This window comes from Liolophura sinensis, chromosome 7, assembly GCF_032854445.1.
Source record: "Liolophura sinensis isolate JHLJ2023 chromosome 7, CUHK_Ljap_v2, whole genome shotgun sequence".
Lineage (NCBI taxonomy): Eukaryota > Metazoa > Mollusca > Polyplacophora > Chitonida > Chitonidae > Liolophura > Liolophura sinensis.
This window is the reverse complement of record NC_088301.1, coordinates 25,797,596-25,821,391: the sequence shown is the minus strand read 5'-3', so window position 1 is coordinate 25,821,391 and position 23,796 is coordinate 25,797,596. Positions and strand designations below refer to the sequence as shown.

General features: G+C 39.0%; 1 protein-coding gene across 1 annotated transcript; it reads left to right on the top strand.

Annotated features, from left to right (window-relative positions):
• Positions 1-205: 205 nt before the first annotated feature.
• LOC135470375 (probable E3 ubiquitin-protein ligase RNF144A-A) lies at positions 206-21,995 on the top strand. The gene is made up of 9 exons (XM_064749277.1): positions 206-336; positions 5,290-5,440; positions 13,959-14,063; positions 14,700-14,760; positions 15,358-15,476; positions 17,592-17,683; positions 18,324-18,468; positions 19,870-19,959; positions 20,931-21,995. The coding sequence occupies exons 2-9, from the start codon at positions 5,303-5,305 to the stop codon at positions 21,072-21,074; spliced, it is 894 nt and encodes a 297-aa protein (XP_064605347.1). The 5' UTR covers positions 206-336; positions 5,290-5,302; the 3' UTR covers positions 21,075-21,995.
• Positions 21,996-23,796: the final 1,801 nt, after the last annotated feature.

The window sequence follows — 23,796 nt, the reverse complement described above, 5'->3', positions numbered from 1 at the left end:
TGCCTTCGTACAGAACCATTAATTGGCGAAAATATACAAAACGACTTCTTCGCATCTTTCGAAATATTTGGGTTTGTGGTATATTTTCTGTAATTTACGTGTGCTAATATCTATCGCAGATTTGAATGACCAAATCACGCTTGCTCGGTATTAATTATCATTCAAGGGGAGATAATTGTGAATCACCTTGTCACCTCAGTTTGGTGTCACGGCAAAGATGTTTTTGTGAAAAGCCTTGCCAAAATAATGTTGATCGAAAAGGAATTTCATGACTTCGTGTTTCAAGGAATAGCGGACTGAACGGGGATCTGATAAACAAAGCTCCGTTGGGGCCGGGTAAGGATTTTTTTAAAGTGGTTTACGAGTACGTAAGATGAAAATACATGCATGTATGTCTGTAAGTGGTCAAGCACTGACGCAGGTAATGTTGTTGGTAACCTGACAACTGAACTGTCTGCACTCGAATATATCCCGGAAGCAGTCGTGTGAAAGATAAATATGCTTCGTTAGTAAGGCAGAAATTAAACATAAGGTTGATCTGTTTTGAGGTGAGATTTAAATATGAATGGACGGTTGTACTACTATTATAATCCGAAAATCGCGTTTGTTTTAATGGACATTTAAGAAAAATGTTATGTCAGTGTTATGTCAATTGTCTTTGTTAGCAGTACATGTCGGTGTGGATAAAATAATTTGTCAGATTATGTTAGATGTCATGGCAAAACAAAGCTATTAGTGATGAAATCCTTTTCCAAGTTAGCATTAGCTTTTTGCAGGTGAATGATTAACATATAATTTGTTGCCTTAAGATATCAACCTTTGTAACAATCATGAGTATGGCCATGTTGGTAGGCCTACTGGAGCCTCGTAATGCAATATTATAATGACATCTCAAGCATGGAATTTTGAACCACTCTTTCAGTTCCTGTGCAGACAGTGTTCAGTGGAAACCCATCAAACAGTTCGATTTAAGCTAATAAGCCTGCATGTACCTACATGTGGAGCTTATGTATATTTGAAGAAATTCTTCATTCTCCAGATTAGATCCTCAATTCTGAAGTTTTAAATCCACAGAAAAAACATGGAAGTAGAACAATTGTTTCGATGAATTTACCATGCCTGATATTTGTATAGACCGTTAGGACTTATTTATTTATTTTATTGGTGTTTTTACTCTAAAAGTTTCATTTATACGAAGACGGCCAGCATTATGGTAGGAACAAACCGTTCACAACCCGGGGGAAACCCACAACCATTTGCAGGTTTGACCTGAATTCATAGCAACTGCATTTTTAGAGGGGCCTGGGTCATCGAACTGGGCTGGCACACTAATGATCTTGGCACCTTGAATTATAAACGCCATATGTCAAATATATTAGTTATTATCTGTCAGTAGGGATATTTCAAAATTTGTTCTATTGAAACTCAAATTATATTTTAAATAATGCATGGCATTAAAACTCCATGTGCTTCTGCTGTAAATTGTTCTTGAAAAATATGAAAAATATCCTGAAAGTATTCCTAGAAAATCACACCAATCAAAGCATGATGATATGACTTACAGTACATGAAAGCAGGCAAAATATGTGAATGAATTCGGTATCCGTGTTTTTCATTAGCATGGCCCCGATAGCACATTTGGTGGAGCGTCCGCTTCTGGAGCGGTAGATTCAGGGTAAAACCTGGGTCGAATTACACCAAGACCTTAAAAGAGGAAGTTGTAGCTTCCTTGCTTGGCGTTCAGCATGAAGGGGATAGTGCAATGACTGGTTGACACGTATCAGTATAATGGCTCAGGCACAGCGGCGTACTTGCCATTGGTAAGGCATCTCATTGAAGCAGCACTAGATAAAAGAGCGGTGGAAATCTGTCCTGCAACAAGGAGGTACATTACATACATTCTGAGGATTCCTTCACCAACATATGACTGAAAAATTGTTAAGTACGACGTTAAAACACAAGAACTCACTCATTCATCAGCATGCGTCTAAAAATTGAAAATCTGTTTTATTTGAAATTTTTACACTAGTGTTGTGCAAGGTTGGTTTACTTGCTTGTTTTAGACCTTGCAAGCAGCAATCAAGGTGAGCAAATCACTTTGTAGAACAAAGGCCACAGTTCAGCTGGCTAGAAATTCCAATGTTTGAACTCAAATAGCTAATTGTAAAAAAAAGTCACAAAAACTACTTTAGAACCATAATTTAAATTCCTGGAATCTTTATTGTGTACAAGGCTAGATTATCATGTGTCTTTAAATTTTCTCTGTTACATGTACAATAATATAGCTTTGTCACTATCTGACAGATTTCAAATCAAAAGGGGCCTCCGTGGCTCAGTTGGTTAACGCGCTAGCGCAGCGTAATGACCCAGGAGACTCTCACCAATGCGGTCGCTGTGTGTTCAAGTCCAGCTCATGCTGGCTTCCTCTCCTCCCCGGTACGTGGGAAGGTCTCTCAGCAACCTGCGGATGGTCATGGGTTTCCCCCGGGCTCTGCCCGGTTTCCACCCACCATAATGCTGGCCGCCGTCGTATAAGTGAAATATTCTTGAGTACGGCGTAAAACACGAATCAAATAAAATAAATAAATCAAATCAAAAGCCTTTGGCCAAAAAGCTCTTGATATCTGAGCTACAGCTTTATATGGCTTCCTCTTTGGCTGTATGTGGGAAGTTCTTCCAGCAACCTGCGGATGATCATGTGTTTCCCCGGGCTCTGCTGGGTTTCCTCCCACCATAATGCTGGCCTCCGTCATATAAGTGAAATATTCTTGAGTACGGCGTAAAACATCAATCACATAAATAAATAAATAAATAAATAAATTATATCAGGAATGCTATTTGCATTGGGTTTCCCCTTGGGTCTGCCCATTTTCCACCACCCATTAGACTGAGTTTGTCATCGTTATGTATGTATTTATTTCATTGGCAATCCATACCCAGGAATGTTTCACGTATACGGTGGCATTCAGGTTTATGGATGGAGAAAACTGGTGGAAGCTGACAGCAAGTTACTGAATTACACATATGCACACCATATTGGTGAAAGACAATTTCACACAATGTTTAACTACGCACACGGCCACATAATGAGCATCATCAAGTTTTTGTCACCAAATCCCAGCAAGGATCGAGAAAAATTCCCTGCCAATATTGAACAAGTGCCTTGTGTGACCCAGCCATTGAAAGGCTGCCACCTTTAGTCCCTAGACCAAAGCCAGCTAGCCATTGAATTTGTTATGTAAGCCTCTAGTTTGATTATAATATATGTATATTACAGGTGTAAAACTGGACAAATTGATATAAAATATTTTATATTTTGGGTATGTTCATTTACTGATAGAAGTATATTCAGCAGAACTGCATAACCTATACACATGTACATGTAGCTGAATTTGGTTTGAACAGACAGCATATATAATCACGTGAAAATGTCATTCTTATTTCTGGCATGTGTGGATACTTGCGGTGTATTCATGTACTTATCCAGGTGATATTCATCCATTCTTTTTAATCTTACATGTGCATTCTCACCTCAGTGCAAAATCCATTTAGAATCTTTCAATTTATAGAGGATTTTATCGAATACAGCTTGCCACAGGCTTGTTATTATGTTGTTTTATTTGTAGTTATGTCGGGCATTACTTGAAAGCCTTTGATGTATTGTAACCTAAATTGTTGTTTCATGTGTAGAAATATGCTTTTAGCCAGTAATGACCAAGGAAGAAACAATTTTGTTTGATACAGCCTTTATCCACAAACCATTTGCTGTTAGGATATAGTACTTATTATTCCTACTGTCTATAGATTAGACAGCCAGCAGTGACATAACAGGGCCAGAGCTTAGATTAAACTTTGCCCAAAGATGTTCTAGGATTCACTTGGCCTGAGTTTTTCCTCCTTGCTAAAGATGGAAAAAAAAAAGGATAATGTTGTTGTAAACATGCATAACCCCATTAAGCCTTTCCGGAGGATTTCCACACAAAGGAAGGTAATTATTTTGGATAAACAGTTGTAAAAGGTTTGCTGTCATTATTGCTTGTTCGGTTGCTCAAACTTTATGTATTAAAACCTATTTTTGAGCTTAAAATAAAACACAAGTTAAAGTCAAAGAAAGAAAAGAAATGAATGCATTGAAAAACTGTTCACGTATATAATGTACAGTTATACAACTTTTGTCCATGTGCATTTCAGGTTGGAAGTGCAACTACATGGTGTGTCACACAAACATTTAGTAGTTAGAATGATAAGTTGTCCCTCCAGCTGTGTGTGTTATAAAAAATGTACACAATTACATGTAGTTCAGGTTACATTTGCACATCCATCCCTCTTTGAATAATCAGGCTGTTGCAGCTGTTAATGTAAGTGTATTCTTCCAGGTGTGTGTACAGTGTTATCTCCACAGCTAAGTGATGCACACGCCTGTTAGCAGCGGGAGATTCTAAGTAGAGGAAGCATTAATTGTACCCTAGGCGCTGTACCAAGTGGATGCTGCAGGAAAGAAGAAGACATAGCCTAACATCATCTACAGCCCCAGTATGTGCCTGGTACAGCACTACCTCTAGTAGACCTATATGTGTGCACACGTAAAACATGTGCATGGTGTTTTATAAGAATGTATACCTACTTATTACTGTGCTATGTAAAATAGCCTGAAATGGTGTTAGGCATAAAATTGATGCCACGACACCCTGGAAGGGCAGCTTACAGGCTTAAACATGAAATGGAAATACATAATTATTAAAAATCTGCAGGCGTAGTAAACATTGGGTTTTTTGTTTGTCTGTTGTTGCGTGTGCATATTTCCTGTATTGACCTACATATGCACATTGTTAGATAACTGTCTGAAATTGTTTTATCTGACACGTTTCTTGTATCATACTGTAGCTGTGTTTTGCCATGTTTCAAATTCACAAAGTCGGAAGTTGCTCTATAATGACAGTCTGAAACCTGCAATAGCTGTGCAAGCGCCTCGCTTATGCAGATGATTTAAGTGTAGGCTTGCTGCGATTATCAAACCCTTGTCCATTGTGGTGGAGTGTTCAACCCCAAGCTGGATTTTTTTTTTTTTCTTTTCACAATGTTTTTCAGGTCGGTGGTTCAGTTACTGTTGGCTTTCTGGTTTCTTCATCATACAAGTACGAAATACCTTTTAAATAAATACATAAACAGTGACTGTACTTTGCCTTGGTTGAGAAACACAAAGACTGATTTGAATCATTTCGCTGTTTCTTTTGGTTTCAGATTCACAAAAACCAAACCCTTCAATATCTTTACTTTGGCTTGTTTCAGACCCACTGACAAGATGGCTGTGTACTCTGCCAGTAAGAGTAGCGTAGACCTGGCTATCGACCCTCTCATCACATGTCGCCTCTGTCTGATGGAGTGCCCTCTACTGGAGATGTACGAACTACATGACTGTAAATGTCTGTACTGTGAAACGGTATGTACGTGCTCTTCTTGGCAAAGTTTTGTCAACAGAGGTTTAAGAATTTATAATTTTTGGTTTCCTGATACATACATGCAACTTTGGTCTATATGTACATGCTTACAGTATTTGCTGTGCAAAGTGTCTTGACTGCAGTGCAGTATGGTAAGTTTGCCTAGTCCCATTTTTGGCAACAAGGCTTCGACTATTGATCTCAGCCCCTATGACACAGTTGATAGAGCGTCGACTTCGGGGGCAGTAGATCCAGTTTCAATCCTGGGTCGGGTCACACCTAAGACCTTGAAAAAGAGGAAGCTGTAACCTCCTCACTTGGCTTTCAGCATTAAGAGAAAAGTGCAACGCCTGGTTGACCCATATCAGTATAATGGCTCCGGCAGGGCGACTTACTTGCCTTTAGTAAGTCGTCTCAGTGAAGCAGCAGTAGATAAAAGAGCTGTGGAAACCCGCCCTGCAACAAGGAGGAACATTACATACCCTCTATGGACTCTTTCGTCGTCATATGACTGAAAAATTGTTAAGTACAATATTAAACTCCAACCACTCACTCGCTCAAGTATTGATATTTTTGGATTTCTTTGTGTGTATGAGTGATATTCGCATTTCAGGATACACACAACTACACTCGCCACAACAAAGCAACCCTGATGAAATAAGTACCCATTCACGAACAGTGGTTTTGAAATTTCTGCTCTTCATGGCCAATAAAACGGCAAGCTTTCAAAGTAACACTTTTTACTTGGTGTTTTCAGTTTTTCCATTGTTTTTACTATAAGCTGCTGTGAATGGCGACACGGTTTCTAATGCAGAATGTCAGTGAAACAGATATTTAATGTAGCAAGTATGCTGCCCCTAGGTTAAAACATAGGCTGTTGAGTGAAAATTAGTACCCAGCTCCCGTGTCTTGCAAGATCCTGCGACATTTCTGTTTAAAAATTTCTTTTAGCTATGATATTCACACCAGTAAATATTGCATTCTGTGTAAACAATTCTGGATGCCGGAGGTTAGAAGTTATTGATATAGCATTGTTATTGTCAGGAAATTACGGCCTAATGCATTTGTCATGTATTTGTCGAGGGTACCAAAGGAGCAGAACCAAATCATTACTCAACAACAGTGCGTACTCTACAACTATGGTTTCACTGCTTGTGCAGGGTAACAAATTCCTATACTTACTGGCATTTGCAGCTGGGAAGAACATTCCCAACTTTGCTCTATTATGAGCATCCAATACAAAGTTCTTTCTGAAACTTCAAACACCCTAGTTGTTATATATTTATCACATGTAAAATGTTAAATTTTAACACATTGTATGCATGCTATTTATTCAGGTATAAGTTAGACTACATTTGCCAATGAGACCAACTTAACAGCAACATATAAAACCTAGATTTGATTTTTTTTTAAATTAGCCATGCAGTAGTAAATATATACTTTAGAGATTTTAAGACATCAGCAAAATACAGACACATTGTGATAACAATAAAGTCTAAAAAGATGTAATACATAGTGGGAATAAAGCACATGTTGAGCTTGTTCTATCCCATGTATAAGTAATAACAGCATTGGAGGGGTGAGGCTGACATTTTAGTTTGTGTCTAAATAATTGTTTTTCATTCTAAATATATATGAATTTATTTTACCTCAACTATGCCTTAATTGTGTAATGTTAGACTGAAGGTTGCAGCTTAGCGTAGAAAAGATTTTAATAAAGACTGAAAGTGCAATTTAGAAGAAACTGATCTTAGTGTTAATGGAACTTGTTCCATTCCCTAGGACTGGAAGTTCTGAATAAATAATATAATGGATTTGTATTATACAATGGTTTGTAGAAGGCTAGATCTCTATCTCCCGTGTGATACGGATTTCTTCTTTGATTAAACAGGGCTTTGAACTTACAGGAATGGTGTCTATGGAATATAAGTAAATATGAGTTTGTAACAGAGTAGAAAATAGAGGTGGTTCGGCAAGGGGTAAGATTTTCAGGTCACAAAAAAGCGGTTGGGTGTGGCAAAGGCGGCCTGATGAAGTAATTATTCTAATTGTCCTTTTTTAAACTATGTACAAGGGCTTGAGATGTGTCTGATATGTGTTTCCCCATAATATATTGCTGTATTGTAGATAAGCGAGTAATAAAGGATTAGGAGGGTCTTTTCATTTACTGAGTGTTTAATATGTGAAGTAAGGCCTATATTTCTTGATAGTTTGGAACATAAGTAGCTTATATGAACAGTCCAGGTCAGTTTCTCATGGAAAAAATATACCAAGAAATTTGAATTTATCAACTTTTTCAATTTTGTTACCTGAGATAACCAAACTGGGAATGGGCGTTATTTTCTTGTTATTGGGCTTTATTAACATATATTTGGTTATGGAGATATTCAGAGATAACAGGTTGGCCAGAAGCCACGTATAAATTTTTTCCAACTCAACATTTATGACAGAAATCGCTTGAGTTGCGTCATCGTAGGAGTAAATGCAACTTGTGTCATCTGCAAATAGAGTAAGATCCAGGAGGTTTGATGCTCTAATGATGTCATTAATGTAGAGTAGAAATAAAGTGGGGCCAAGAATAGATCGCTGTGGGACACCACAAGTGATGGTAGATGGGTTAGATTGGGCGTTATTAAACTTTACATATTGTTGTGTGTCAGACAAATAGTTTTTAAACAATTTATTTGGACAGTTGCATATACCATAATGAGAAAGTTTAAGAAGAAGGACATCATGGTTTTTACGGTGTCAAATGCCTGTGACAGGTCCAAGAATGTTACAGCGCTGTACTGTATATTCTCTTTCGCATTAACAAGTTTTTCGTAAAGACTATAGGGAGCGTGAATGGTAGAATGATTAGCCCTGAAACCAAACTGATTTGGATATTTTTATAGATTCCTCTACTAGATATTCGAGCAACATTATTAATACAGATTTCTCAAGGATTTTGCTGAAACAAGGCAGGACAGAAATAGGTCTATAATTTTCAATGTGATTTAGTCTGACCAGATTTATATATATGCATGATCTGAGTGATTTTTACACTTTTCAGAACAGTTCCAGAAGTAAGAGATATATTGATAGTGTGTGCTAGAGGTGTAGATATTACATCTGACCACTAACTTCACAAAGGATGTACATATTCAGTCTAACCCAGGAGAGGAATTACATGTACCTTTCAGCTTACCTATCACAGACTGAAAATTTGGAGAGACATGCGAAAAGTTGAATTCTGATCCAATTGGTTGTCTAAGAAATCTGTAAATTGTTCATATTGCGGAGTCCATGTTGCTCACTAGTTGGTCTGCTATTGTACTGAAGTACTCATTAAAGTTGTTAGCAATCACGGTCTTATCACAAATGTCACTACCATTTATACTGAAAACTTGTCGCTTACTTGCTTTTTTATTTCAACACAGTAGTTCACTAATAATTTTCCAGGTCTTTTTTATGTCTTGATTTACTTTGCTGAACTGACATTCAAAATATTGTTTCCTTGTAAGACGTAGCAGGCTGTTAACTTTATAACGATAAGTTCTAAATTGCTGCTTTCTTGTGCATAGAAAAGGGCACTATCATGCCCTTGATCATTGAGGTCACATGTTTGAATTCAGTGCTTGATGTTTCGCCTGTAGTTTAAGGACGGGCTTGTCAGGTGGTTTTCTCTAGTTTTTTGACACCCATAATCATAGTGACTGTCATGTATGTGCAGAATTCTTCAGCATGGAATTAAATATCAATCTTTCCATCAATCAGTCAGCCCAATGTGCCTATTTGAATACAGGGAAACATATTAGTGAAAAATGAGTTTGTGATTTGTGATTCTGTTGCTGGAAAACTGGTGATCTCCAGGCCATCGTTAAAAATATGTTAGTTTGGGGTAATGCAACCAGCCCTCCAAAAATGGCGCTGCGGTAATGTTGGCATTTTCATTTTCTCTCAATGTTAAGTTTCTGTAAAATCTATGTCTTTTATATAAGCCAGAAAAAAAAAAAACGTATCAATCTCCCCTATTTTTTGGGGATGGTTGGGTTTATGCCAACAAAGAATTTTTTCAACATGGCCTAGGGGGCACATTTATATTTGTGGCAGACCCTAATCTAGGCGTTGCAGAGCAGGCACCCTTTCCTATTCTGCAGATCCCCCCCCCCCCCCCCAAAAAAAAAGGAGGGGAGTAGAAGGGAAAGCATATGTATACTTCTTAAAAAGGGGTTGGGCAGAATTTTCCAGTTCAAATCTCTTAACATTGCGTCTCACAAAAAATGAGAAGGGATGCAGGGTGAACATTTTAGGGGCTTCTGTGTTTAAAAAAAACAAAAGACTAGCTCTGGTTAAAAGGACACTTTTCCTAATTGCATGGACAGATACCAGGCATCAGATTCTGAATTAATGTACACGTACATTCAGCCCTGTGCACGGTTCTCAAGCCTTCCATTATGGAAATGGTGGCCTTGTACTTTGGTTAACACACTCAGGGTTTATTGATCCGTTTCTGGTTAGTTTTGGCCATGTAAAGTGATATGTGGAATAAGTGACAAGACTCTGATCATTATCTACCCGTCATGACGTGCATATATGTCGTACTGTTGCCTGATGGATGCTACTGCGGTGTTTGTGACTTCCCCATTAGCCATATATCCTTGGTCGTAGCGATGATACACTGTGGTACTGTGAATAGCCGTAGGCTATTAGCGTACAAACGTGACTGCTAGATTCAAATACTTACTTGTACCTGCCATGTGCATTGATGTGTATTCTATATAAGTACACTGTTACTCTTCATCAACCTTGTTACATGTTTACAAAGTGTTTATTCCAGCAAATTTTGACTTTATTCTGTGTAAATTGGTAAAATGATACTTTTTGTGAAGCCTTGAAATTAACCAGCAATATGAAAGTAGTTTTGTCCTAATATCAAATAAAAATGCCTGTTCAGAGGCACATATCGGCAGTTAAAATAGTTAGATGGTACTTTGATGCAAACAATTAAGCTTTCCTTGAGAAATTAATCTAACTTACTCTGAAGTAATCTAAACACTGCAGTGTGGCCGTATAAGGTGGCTGAATCAGCCAGAGTCAAGCAAAGTGTGTCACTGAAGTAATCTAAACACCTCAGTGTGGCCGTAAAAGGTGGCTGAATCAGCCAGAGTCAAGCAAAGTGTGTCACTGAAGTAATCTAAACACCTCAGTGTGGCCGTATAAGGTGGCTGAATCAGCCAGAGTCAAGCAAAGTGTGTCACTGAAGTAATCTAAACACCTCAGTGTGGCCGTAAAAGGTGGCTGAATCAGCCAGAGTCAAGCAAAGTGTGTCACTGAAGTAATCTAAACACTCCAGTGTGGCCGTATAAGGTGGCTGAATCAGCCAGAGTCAAGCAAAGTGTGTCACTGAAGTAATCTAAACACTCCAGTGTGGCCGTACAAGGTGGCTGAATCAGTCAGAATGAAGCAAAGTGTGTCACTGAAGTAATCTAAACACTTCAGTGTGGCCGTACAAGGTGGCTAAATCAGCCAGAGTCAAGCAAAATGTGTCGCTGAAGTAATCTAAACACTCCAGTGTGGCCGTATAAGGTGGCTGAATCAGCCAGAACCAAGCAAAATGTGTCGCTGAAGTAATCTAAACACTCCAGTGTGGCCGTATAAGGTGGCTGAATCAGCCAGAGTCAAGCAAAGTGTGTCGCTGAAGTAATCTAAACACTCCAGTGTGGCCGTATAAGGTGGCTGAATCAGCCAGAACCAAGCAAAATGTGTCGCTGAAGTAATCTAAACACTCCAGTGTGGCCGTATAAGGTGGCTGAATCAGCCAGAACCAAGCAAAATGTGTCGCTGAAGTAATCTAAACACTCCAGTGTGGCCGTATAAGGTGGCTGAATCAGCCAGAGTCAAGCAAAGTGTGTCACTGAAGTAATCTAAACACTCCAGTGTGGCCGTATAAGGTGGCTGAATCAGTCAGAATCAAGCAAAGTGTGTCACTGAAGTAATCTAAACACTTCAGTGTGGCCGTATAAGGTGGCTGAATCAGTCAGAATCAAGCAAAGTGTGTCACTGAAGTAATCTAAACACTTCAGTGTGGCCGTATAAGGTGGCTGAATCAGTCAGAATCAAGCAAAGTGTGTCACTGAAGTAATCTAAACATTCCAGTGTGGCCGTATAAGGTGGCTGAATCAGTCAGAATCAAGCAAAGTGTGTCACTGAAGTAATCTAAACATTCCAGTGTGGCTGTATAATGTGGCTGAATCAGTCAGAATGAAGCAAAATGTGTCACTGAAGTAATCTAAACACTCCAGTGTGGCCTTTGAAGGTGGCTGAATCAGCCAGAACCAAGCAAAATGTGTCGCTGAAGTAATCTAAACACTCCAGTGTGGCCGTATAAGGTGGCTGAATCAGCCAGAGTCAAGCAAAGTGTGTCACTGAAGTAATCTAAACACTCCAGTGTGGCCGTATAAGGTGGATGAATCAGCCAGAATCAAGCAAAATGTGTCACTGAAGTAATCTAAACACTCCAGTGTGGCCGTATAAGGTGGCTGAATCAGTCAGAATCAAGCAAAATGTGTCACTGAAGTAATTTGAACACTCCAGTGTGGCCGTATAAGGTGGCTGAATCAGCCAGAATCAAGCAAAATGTGTCACTGAAGTAATCTAAACACTCCAGTGTGGCCATATAAGGTGGCTGAATCAGCCAGAGTGAAGCAAATTATGTCACTGAAGTAATCTAAACACTCCAGTGTGGCCTTTTAAGGTGGCTGAATCAGTCAGAATCAAGCAAAATGTGTCACTGAAGTAATCTAAACTCTCAAGTGTGGACGTATAAGGTGGATGAATCCGCCAGAACCAAGCAAAATGTGTCACTGAAGTAATCTGAACACTCCAGTGTGGCCGTATAATGTGGCTGAATCAGCCAGAGTCAAGCAAATGTGTCACTGAAGTAATCTGAACACTCCAGTGTGGCCGTATAAGGTGGCTGAATCAGTCGGAGTCAAGCAAAATGTGTCACTGAAGTAATCTAAACACTCCAGTGTGGCCATATAAGGTGGCTGAATCAGCCAGAGTGAAGCAAATTATGTCACTGAAGTAATCTAAACACTCCAGTGTGGCCTTTTAAGGTGGCTGAATCAGTCAGAATCAAGCAAAATGTGTCACTGAAGTAATCTAAACTCTCAAGTGTGGACGTATAAGGTGGATGAATCCGCCAGAACCAAGCAAAATGTGTCACTGAAGTAATCTGAACACTCCAGTGTGGCCGTATAATGTGGCTGAATCAGCCAGAGTCAAGCAAAGTGTGTCACTGAAGTAATCTAAACACTCCAGTGTGGCCGTAGAAGGTGGATGAATCAGCCAGAATCAAGCAAAATGTGTCACTGAAGTAATCTGAACACTCCAGTGTGGCCGTATAAGGTGGCTGAATCAGTCGGAGTCAAGCAAAACGTGTCACTGAAGTAATCTGAACTCTCAAGTGTGGCCGTATAAGGTGGATGAATCAGCCAGAACCAAGCAAAATGTGTCACTGAAGTAATCTGAACACTCCAGTGTGGCCGTATAAGGTGGCTGAATCAGCCAGAATCAAGCAAAATGTGTCACTGAAATAATCTGAACACTCCAGTGTGGCCGTATAAGGTGGCAGAATCAGTCAGAGTCAAGCAAAATGTGTCACTGAAGTAATCTGAAGACTCCAGTGTGGCCGTATAAGGTGGCTGAATCAGTCAGAATCAAGCAAAATGTGGGACTTGAAAAATGCTCTACTTGAGGTGATATATAGTTTGAAAATTGAAATGTCAAAAATTGGGAGTGAAAAGTGAAATTAGGTGAAATTATTTACCATTAGGTATGATACAAAGTTATATGAATTTCACTATTCAAAACCATTGTAATGCCTTCATTGAAACCTCCATTGTTTTTTTCTGAAAAGTTCCTTGATTTTTGCCTTGAGTGTTTTTCACTTAATTTGGATGGGGCTGGCAGCAGAGATATCTGCGTAATTTGCATAATCAGGTTTTAAAGGTATCGTGAACTTTGTCAAAAAGTCCATTGTTAGAGACAATGGAGGGCAATGCTACAGTCAACTAATTACACAGCTCCTGGGATCACAGAGCCATCTCAGGCTTAAGTCAAAATTTCAAATCATTTCAAAATTGTTGTTTCTCATTTTAACAAGAGATCAGAATATTACTTGACACCGTAAATTCTGGGTAAGGCATTGTACAACAAATTTCAGCTAACATAATGAAAAGGAAAACACCATATTTTATGATTAAAATGTGGACTTAAGTCTAAGATAGCTTTCTGATCCTGGGGCCTGGTGATCAAAAAGAAAAAAAAAGATGTCTATGCATCAATCTCACAGCCTTCTCCAGCTATCATGCAGTATTTTTAATATTTGCTGAAATATCATCTGTGTACCAAAATAAAATTTATAAGGCTATCAAACCATTTGATTGGAGGATACAGCGGTAAACTCTACCAGTAATGGTTTGTCTTGTATCATGTGAGATTGACAAACTTTGTGTTTTTTTTTTTTTTTCACAGTGTGTAAAACAGTACCTGAATGTATCTATCACAGAGGGCAACATACTTGCTATCACATGTCCCGATGCTCAGTGCCGGAAACAGGGCAAAATGGAGGCTAAAGAGGTGAGCAGAATAATGATAGAATGTATATATATACATATCAAGCATTGACGTATACCTCTGACCAATAAGCCAGCTACAGCTGCGATTGTAAGTCAGGAGTAATTTATTGTCAGGTAACTCTGATTTCCTCTACCTATAGACATTTCATTTTATTTAATTGATTGGTGTTTTATGCCGTTCACTTATACGACGTCGGCCGGAATTATGGTGGGTGGAAACCAGGCAAAACCTGGGGGTAACCCACGACCATCCGCAGGTTGATGACAGACCTTCCCACGTACAGCTGGAGAGGAAGCCAACATGAGCTGGACTTGAATTCACATCAACCGAATTGGCGAGAGGCTCCTGGGTCATTACGCTGCACTATGTTTAATAGTGTTCGAGTTTGCAGCAAATGGATGAATGAAGAAGTCATGCTTTATACATATGACTTCATCGATCATTTCCACTGGAAATCAATCTGACCACCATTGTATATTAATTGGACTGGAAAACTGTTGAGTATGGCATAGTACATTGTACCACTGTCAAATAAACGAAGTAAATCCCACACAAGCAAACAGATCAGGCATGACTGTTTACAGTGTATGTTTGCAAATGTGAATTCAGGTTAATGCTTGATCTTTATGGATTCAGATAGAGAAACTGGTAGAGCCGTCATTATTTGACAGATACAGACGGCTACGATTTCAGAGAGGTAAGTACTTTTGAGAAACTATGAATATACAAATATATTCATGTACTTGTTAAAAGCTCTTATGACTCATTCACCCAAAGGTGTGACTTTGACTACTACTGGAGAGAACCTGTAGAGTTATATGGACCACTGTGTTAAAGTCGGAAAGAAGTTTCACAAGTTTCCCTTGGACAGATTTCAGGCATGGTTCATGTAAAGCACTTCTACAACCTTTCAACCAATGAAAACTCTTCATAGAGGCATGTGAGGCTGAGAGGTCACATGCTTATGCCATGTGATCATGTATTGTTTTCACGCCTTCCACAAATACATTTATTAACTTTTTCATTTGAATGATTTGGGCCTCCATACCTGAACATAAGATCAAAAAGTGGTTGCAAATTGGACAAAGTTTGTGCGGAACATGTGTGTTTATAAATACCCATACGCACATGACGTAATACATTTGGTGCACATTCCGACTGAAAACGATTATTACGGACTCAATTAGCGTGCATTTAGCTATCACACTTGGATTTAACCTTGTATTATTTCCACCATTGTGCATTCATTCAGGCTCTGCTTGGCTAAGTTTGTGATTTTTACCCTGGTTTTCAGAGGTAGATTTAGATCCTAATCGGACATTCTGTCCGGAGGCTGGTTGTGATACAGTGTGTCATGTCTGCTCTTCTGCCAGCGGAGAGACCCAGAGGCCAGCACCTGTCCAGTGCCCTACGGTATGTACTCTAGGCTTTAGCTTAAATTGCTCTCAAGTTCCAAGAGAAGTTGAATAGAAATATTAAGATAATATCAGTGATGTCTTACGGAACAAAGTTGACATGATGATGCCGAGGAATTCACCATGAATATCGGTATTTAACAATTGTAAAGCATTTTCAGAAACAGAATCAGTTTCCATAAAATTTTCTTGATGACACATGATGATATTCCTTATGTAACGTTGAATTAGGTAGGTATGATCTTGAGTAAGGCAATTATGCTGAAATGACATCAAGAGAACTTTAAAGTAAAGCGTCGTTTGTGGCTAAGCATCAGCAATCGGTGACTCAATGTGGTCCTGTGTGACATCAGTTCAGACAATATGGAAAGGAAAGAAAATTTTGTTTCTGTATCATCCTCTGAAATGTACAGTAGCGGTTTTAATACACTGCAGCTTTTTTTTTACAGTTTCACTTTCCTTTAAGGTACATATTATCAGACACTAGTAAACATGTCCTTAGATTACAACATTAAAGTCATGACAATTAATGTCTTGGTGCGGCGCCCAAGGCACCTGCATCTCTCCCTTGGTATCCCATTTATGTCCTGATAACTCAAAGGCTGACATCTAATCCCAAAATAAGGCACAGGTACAGGTGTCTCTTGTTGTTGTGTTAGGCACAAACATAATCATAAAAATTTGTAATTGTTTTTTAAATTTTTTAGTTGGGCAGCATGAAAACCTGGCACAGTTTTCCTCAGGCTGTCTTGTTCACCCACCCATGAACTTGACTGCCATCATATTAGTGAAAAAATCGGAAACTCCGTACTGACACCATTCAATCAATCAAACCCATTTGTTAACAGCAGCAGTTAAGACTGCGTCCTTGGCCTAATGGTTAGAGCGTCCGCCTCAAAGTCAAGAGACCTTGGATCAAAGCTGAGTTGGATTGTAGAGACATTAAAAACGGTACTTGTTGCTGCCTCGTCTGATGCTCAGCACTGAGAGATTAGAGCAAAGAAGCAGGACTGGTTGGCCTGGTGTCAGTATTATGTGACTGGTTGGGGTGTTATGCCTGGTGTCTTCAGCACGATACTTCATTGGCCGTAGCACTTTGGCAGCAAGGTCTCCTGCCGCCACAAGAAGACACAGTATTTGTATACATATCTAAAGACTGCAAAAAAAAAGTTTGCCTTAAAACTTCAAGCATACATAAATACATGCACATGTACAAAAACAGTTTCCTTCCTTTAAAAAACTAGCGCGCAATGACCCAGGAGCCTCTCACCAATGCGGTGAGTACAAGTCCAGTTCATGCTGGCTTCCTCTCCGGCCGTAAGTGGGAAGGTCTGTCAGCAACCTGCGGATGGTCATGGGTTTCCTCCGGGCTGTGCCCGGTTTCCTCCCACCATAATGCTGGCTGCCGTCTTATAAGTGAAATATTCTTGAGTACGGCGTAAAACACCGATCAAATAAATAAATAAATAAAAAACTATTCCAGTGTAAAACATCTCTGTCAATGTGTCAAGCAGTTTCCATGGATAAGGATCAAGATAACCTGAATGTCAACGTAATGGTCAAGAAAAAAATGCAGTGTATTAAAATCACCATCATATTACGTAAGTTTTGGCGTAATCATGTGGAAACAGAACTTTTCTGTCGTTTTCATTCCAGCATAATTGCCTTACTCGATGTCATGCCGAATTAACTGTTAACATAACAGATATCATGTCACAACAGGCACATTTTCTAGAACTGACGACAATTTTGTTTTGGAAGATTCTTCAGTTTTAGGGGTTTAACTAGCATTATTTATCATAAATCTTTTCTAATCATGGTGATAGCTCTTATCACTCATATCATTTTAATACATCCAGCTACATGGAACTGAAGTATCATATGAAAGACTTTGTTGACCTTATCAGCTGTTCTCTTTGTTTATTCAGGTGTTAAGCCTAAAGTCAAGTTGGCGGGTATAACATTGTCTTTCTTTTTTTTTTAATTTTTTCGTCCATTTCTATGTATCAGCTTGCTTTTATTTATAGGTGATGACATAAAGCAAACTTCAGTATTTTATTAATGTCTGCATGCTTATTTGAGCTGATGACTTCAATGTCTTTGCTATTTTCAGTGTGGACTACAGTTCTGCTCTGTTTGTAAAACAAAGTGGCATGGCACACAGACGTGTGATGAACATATCAAGGGCTCAGAAAATGATGTGGGGTAAGTAACTCCTCCAAGCCATGAAATAGGTCACTGTAGGTGAGAAGGTCTGCCAGCAACGTTGTGGGTTGTGGGTTACCCCTGGGTTCTCCCACCATAATGCTGGACACCGTCATATAATTGAAATATTCTTCATTACGGTATATAACACCAATTCTATTCTACTTTGGATTTTCCCACTACATGCAACGTTGAGAGTGAAAGGGTCTAAAATCAGAGACGCAAGCTTCAGAACATACCTGCTTCATGACCCACATCACAAAACTCCACCTTGGAGTGAGTGAGTGCTTGGGGTTTAACGTCGTACTTAACCTCCACCTTGGATGAAACCATTTCAAAGTAGGGGGTTATCACAGGTGTCCAGGGCCTGGTTTCATTAAGCACTCTTAATGTTACATTCACTTAACTACGAGGGCAACCAGTACTATGGGCATTACGTTGTCATGGTAGTTGCAAGCTCGCAACATTAAGAGAGCTTTGTGAAACTGGCACCTGGCCACAAATTCATTAACGCAGATGACCTCAGATGCCTGTGGTGCCTTGTCTAAAATCAAATTAAAAGACTGTTTATTACCCATTTTGTATATGAATGGTAGGATAATTCTATTTGCAGATGTATTTTTTGCTTGTGTGATTTCAGAATACCTTTCAGCAGTGCTGAAGATGCCAAAATTAAACGCTGTCCAGTGTGCCATGTGCCCATAGAACGAAATGATGGTTGTGCTCAAATGATGTGTAAACGCTGTAAACATGTCTTTTGCTGGTACTGCCTGGCCTCACTTGATGTGAGTACTTCAGTCAAAACTGAGAGCAGGATTAAAGGCTGGTATACACTGAGTGTTTTGATGAGACACCACCCGACCCCACCCGACTGAAAAATCGCATTGAGTTAGTGACAGATTTTCTAGTGTTGCCTCTCCACGACAAAAATTGTGTCCTGTCAACTACAATCATGTCTAGTCATGAGTGATCTGACCGTGGTAGATATTTTGTAAAAAAAAGTCGGGCCCATTTGAGCATTTTAACGTTCTTTCCACTAGTGTATCCATTCCAACGACCATCGTCAACCTTCAGCCAGTGAGAAGTAGTTGCATAGTCACGCGACCAGTTTTTGGTATCCAAAATAGCGGGGCCCACGGAGATCGCATTGACGACACAGACAGAAGGCAAGCTCATTGAGTTTTGAAGTGATGAGCCTTGTAAAAAAGCCCCTGCTGTTCATGCCACAGTAGCCATGGCTTTACCCAGCAACTCCTGACTGGCTGTCTTCGACGGCGTCTTCGGCAATCATACAAATTGCTGCAATAGCTGCAAAATATCAGATATTGCTATTATGCGCCAAATCCATGTCTGGTGAAGAGAAGCGTATAGAAAATATTTGTTTACTGGTAAACGGAAGTGGTCAGAAAAAATTGGAACGCGTGCAACAGCGTCAGGAAATTCTATTCAGACCCTTATAGCAAAGTACAATGCTCAATGCTCACTCGCTAGTGTCTACCTTCCCGCTACTCAATGAATACCTCCCATTGATTGGACACGACTCAGGCCGACTTGCAAAGACTATAGTTGGGTCAGGTCGGCTCGGCTTGCAGCAAAGTGCTCAGTGTATACCTGCCTTAACAAATACAGTAAAACACCTATAATTTCTTGAAATCTGTCACCAACTGCTCATCCAGCAGAGTGGTTAGTGTGCTTAGTACAATGACTTAGCAGCCGCTCGCCAATGCTGTCGCTGTGAATTCAAATCCAACTCATGCTGGCTTCCTCTCTGGTCAAACATAGGAGGGTCTGACGGCAGCGTGCAGATGGTCATGGGTTTCCCTTAGGTGTTTCCTCACATTATAATGTTGACCACCATCATATATTCAAGTGAAACCTTCTTGAGTGCAGGGTAAAACGCAATCAAATAAATAAATAGCTAATGAGAAGTGAAAAGTCATGTTCAGTTTCAGGAGATTTACAGTAAATCAAACTTAACAAAATTTTTCTTTAACTGGTGACTTTTTGGTACCATAGTGTTGTTAAATTATGTAATGTTAGGACCTGTGGTGTGTTGAATGTTTGGATGAGACTTTTGTTTTTGTACATCTCTGCAAAGGGAGATAATCTGTTAAAAGTACTATTACTTATACATGTCAGTCTTTCAGAAGTTTCATACAAACTTTATTTTATTTTTTTTTTCACAGGATGACTTTCTGTTGCGACATTACGACAAAGGGCCTTGTAAGAACAAACTGGGTCACTCTCGAGCCTCGGTGATCTGGCACAGAACACAGGTAAGGGTTAACAAACCCACATATGAAACCCATAAATAATTAAATAGTCGTAAAACCTGATAACATCATTGATTGTTTGTTCCCAGGCATCCTTGGTCAAAGCCACGTTCATGCCTCATAGCTGTGTTAGCAATTTGACACACAGCAGTTAACATAGGGAATATTAATAGTGAAATTTCAGATGCTCTTGAAAACCATACATTAAACACACCAGAAAACAAACAAAAATGACATTTTTCCCTCATGTTTTTTACCAGGATGGACCGGGGTAAATAAACAATGATGTAATGATGGGTTCGGAGGTTTTTTCAATTTATGGCAATATATCTGGTCAGCCATCAACCTGCGGATGTTCGTGGGTTTCCCCTGGGCTCTGCCCAGTTTCCACCCACCATAATGCTGGCCGCCGTCGTATAAGTGAAATATTCTTGAGTACGGCGTAAAATACCAATCAGATAGATAAATAAATCAATCTATCTGCAATGAAATAATTCCGTTTCTTTTTGTGTTTTTGTGTGAGGAATGTATCGTTTATGCACATTCTTCATGTGACCTAAAAAGTTGCCGAAGAAAGATGCAAATAAGGTGAAATATTACGTTTGATGCTGAAACTTACATTTTTTCATTAAGATATCATACAAGCCTCCAAACAAACCACAAAATATTTGTGTAATTTCAATAGACCTCTGAGAATGAAGCAAAATAATATCACAGTCATGGAGGAAAATTTCATGTAATATATTTATTTATTTGATTTGTGTTTTATGCCGTACTCAAAAATATTTCACTTATGCGATGGCGACAAGCAGTATGGTGGGAGGAAACCAGGCACAGCCCGGGGAAAACCCATGACCATCCGCAGGTTGCTGACAGACCTTCCCACGTACGGCGGGAGAGGAAATATGTAATATAATATGTACATGTATTTGGACCTGTGATTAAGCAAGATGTCTTTTCGTATCCTGTTACAGGTTGTGGGTATTTTCGCTGGCTTTGGTGTCTTGTTGTTGGTGGCCTCCCCTTTCCTGCTATTGGCTGCACCGTGTATTCTGTGTTGTAAGTGTAAAGTCTGCAAGTGCTGTGATGAGGACGATGGAGACGGACTAGCCTCATGACCGAACTCCTGCCGCCCTCTCCCCAAAAACAACAGAGTGGCCGGAGTAACTCTGGATATCCGTCTCTCCATAACAGTGCATCTCTCAGAAAAACACCAGATGTCTCTTTTTAACAACAGAGATCATATTTTTGGACAAGCAGGATAAAAACATTGTTAAGTGCTCAGTTTACTACAATACGTTATTTCAACGAGGTTTATGAAGAATTTTTTTTCATACTGAAATCAAGCCACCGTGTTGAGGTTTTACATCTGTGTTTGATACTCGAGCAGATGGTCCAAAAAATTTTGGAATTTTGTGTCCTGATGTTTTGACACAATGAATCATTATTTGGCATTACACGAAGTTGTAGGAAATGTATGTTCATGTATGCTGATCGTGTCTTGGAATTGTCTTGACCTCATCTGGATTTGAACCTGCAGTTCTTGGTCTTAGTTCAGCAATGAAACCTACAAGTGCAAACTTAAGCCTAGAACTCTTTTATTACCTCGACATCCATGACGCATAATTTACATCTCCTGCTTACATAAAGGAAGTGTTCAAATGCCAAATTGCTAAACAACATTTTATTGGAAGAGATGTTGCATGTTATGTGAACACACTGGCGGTGCAATGTTTAAATGAATATGTTTGACAGAAATAATGGGTACTAAAGTTTTCAGTTTGCTTAAATAATTTGCTAAAATATTTTCAGTTAGCGGTTAAAACGTTACTGCTTTTGCTGTACACCTGTTTGGTTTTTTGGATTTTTTTTCTTTAGCAGAAATCTTCGGACGGATGGAAGGCTCATGCTGTAAAAAATCTTAAGAAAATATTTATGATAAAAAATGGGTTGCCATGTGAACCCTTCGGATATTTCTTAAATACTTCATTGCTATTTTGTTTGTTTTCCCTTTTTTTCTTCTCCTGTTAAATATTTCTCCATTTCCATCTGGCCCATTTTTGTTCAAGAGAGATGAAAAGATAAAATGTATATCATCACATTTCATTTTCATATCACAGTTTGTGATAAAATTGCTGATGTGGCATTATAAGCCATAATCATTCATTCATTCATAATGTAAAATTCGAAGTGCTGTATGAAGAAAGTGAAAGTGCTTGATACGTTTACTTTTGGACCCGTTTTAATCAAAAATGTGAGTGTGAAGTAATTGGAAATGAACAGTTGATAATTTTTTTCTGTTTTATTTTTTGAGACACTGGTTTAGTTTTTACCCATTTTTTCAGAATTTGTTGTTAGAAAGAGCATGGTTTCTGCAGTATTGTTAACACCCTTGCATTGAAATTGCACTAAAAAGTATATGGAAAGTATAATATCAGATATTGATTACAGTCTAAGCAGCGCAGTATGGCAGTCCAGATTTGTATTTTGTTTCTGTTTGTTTGTTGTTGTTTTTTTTTTGACCGGTAGATTAACATGGTTGTCATTCCAATACAAAAGACAGTTGAAGCATTATGATTATTGAAGTTGCTGGTATTTATCACGGCTATTCTTGTACATAAAATTTACCTAAAGACCTGGGATCCTGCATTATTCCTTACACTGTTTCAAGGTAACTTTTACAGTTATCTCCTTGGGCGAAAGAAAAAAAAAAAAAAAATGTTCATCACAAATATAACATATAACAGAATTCCTATCACCATTTTATAAAATTGCCATTCATGGTCATAATTTGTAATGATAAATGTGTGTATATATGTGTACATGGTGTCAAGACCTGTTGTGTGTATCTGTGTCAGATCTGCAGTGTGTTGTGTCAGATCTGCTGCATGTTCTATCAGATGTAGTATGTGGCAAACTGCTGTATTCTCTCCCTAAACAGCCAAAGCTTGAAACAGAAAGTTAAGATGTAAGTTCCTAGTGCCTGTATGTATGTCTGTCTGCCTGTCTGTATGTATGTCCATCTACGAAAGGTATTAGATGTATTAATATTATGAGCATAGTTTCTATCTACAACAAGCACCTCTGTAAGTCGCTGACTAGACTAGTCAATTATCCTAGACATTTGGTAAATATGTTGGGTTGTAAAGTTCATGCTGCTGCCTTCATTTGTTGTTGATCCACTGGTTAAGCTGCTTATAGTGATGTGCAGCTTTCCAGTGAAACTGATGTGATACCCTTCACCACGTTACAGAACTCATATAGAATCATTGATTCTACTACTCTTAAGTATGTAACTCAGAACACATAACAGAACAAATTTTATGACCATGTAGAGCATTTTTAAGTTTATGGGCGACTAACTTGGTTAGGGATTCAGGGTCAAAGGTATTCTTTGGCCATGATGTTAGGTGCCAGCTGGCATTGCTTTGAGAGGAGGAGGGGAAGGGATGATTGGGGGAGGGTGGGTTGGTTGACCCAGGTGTGATTTCCACTTTTCTAGTTGACCGCAGCAGGTGCTCTGTGACTTTTATGTACAAGGATTTGTACATACCAGCTCTGGCAGGGCAAGCCTAGTGTTCAAATCTGACTGCTGGCAGATTTGATTTTGTGGAATCTTGCATGACCAACAGTTTTAGATTGTCGTTTGCTCTACTTCATTTGGTTGTAATATCATTTAATATCTTATATTTCATTTCTGCAGAGTTTAATATTTATTTTTTTTTGTGGGGGGGGGGGATTGTTTGTACAGTTCTGAACACAAAGTGAAAAGCCTGAAGTGTTATATTATTCCCCAGGTAAATGTTTTGCTTGCGGTTACATTTAGAAACAATTTTGCAT

Excerpts from the sequence above, each read along its gene's own strand:
- LOC135470375 (XM_064749277.1), top strand. The coding sequence starts at position 5,303 with ATGGCTGTGTACTCTGCCAGTAAGAGTAGCGTAGACCTGGCTATCGAC. Across the intron at positions 14,064-14,699 it reads GCAAAATGGAGGCTAAAGAG|ATAGAGAAACTGGTAGAGCC; the intron begins GTGAGCAGAATA and ends TTATGGATTCAG. Across the intron at positions 14,761-15,357 it reads ACGGCTACGATTTCAGAGAG|AGGTAGATTTAGATCCTAAT; the intron begins GTAAGTACTTTT and ends CCTGGTTTTCAG.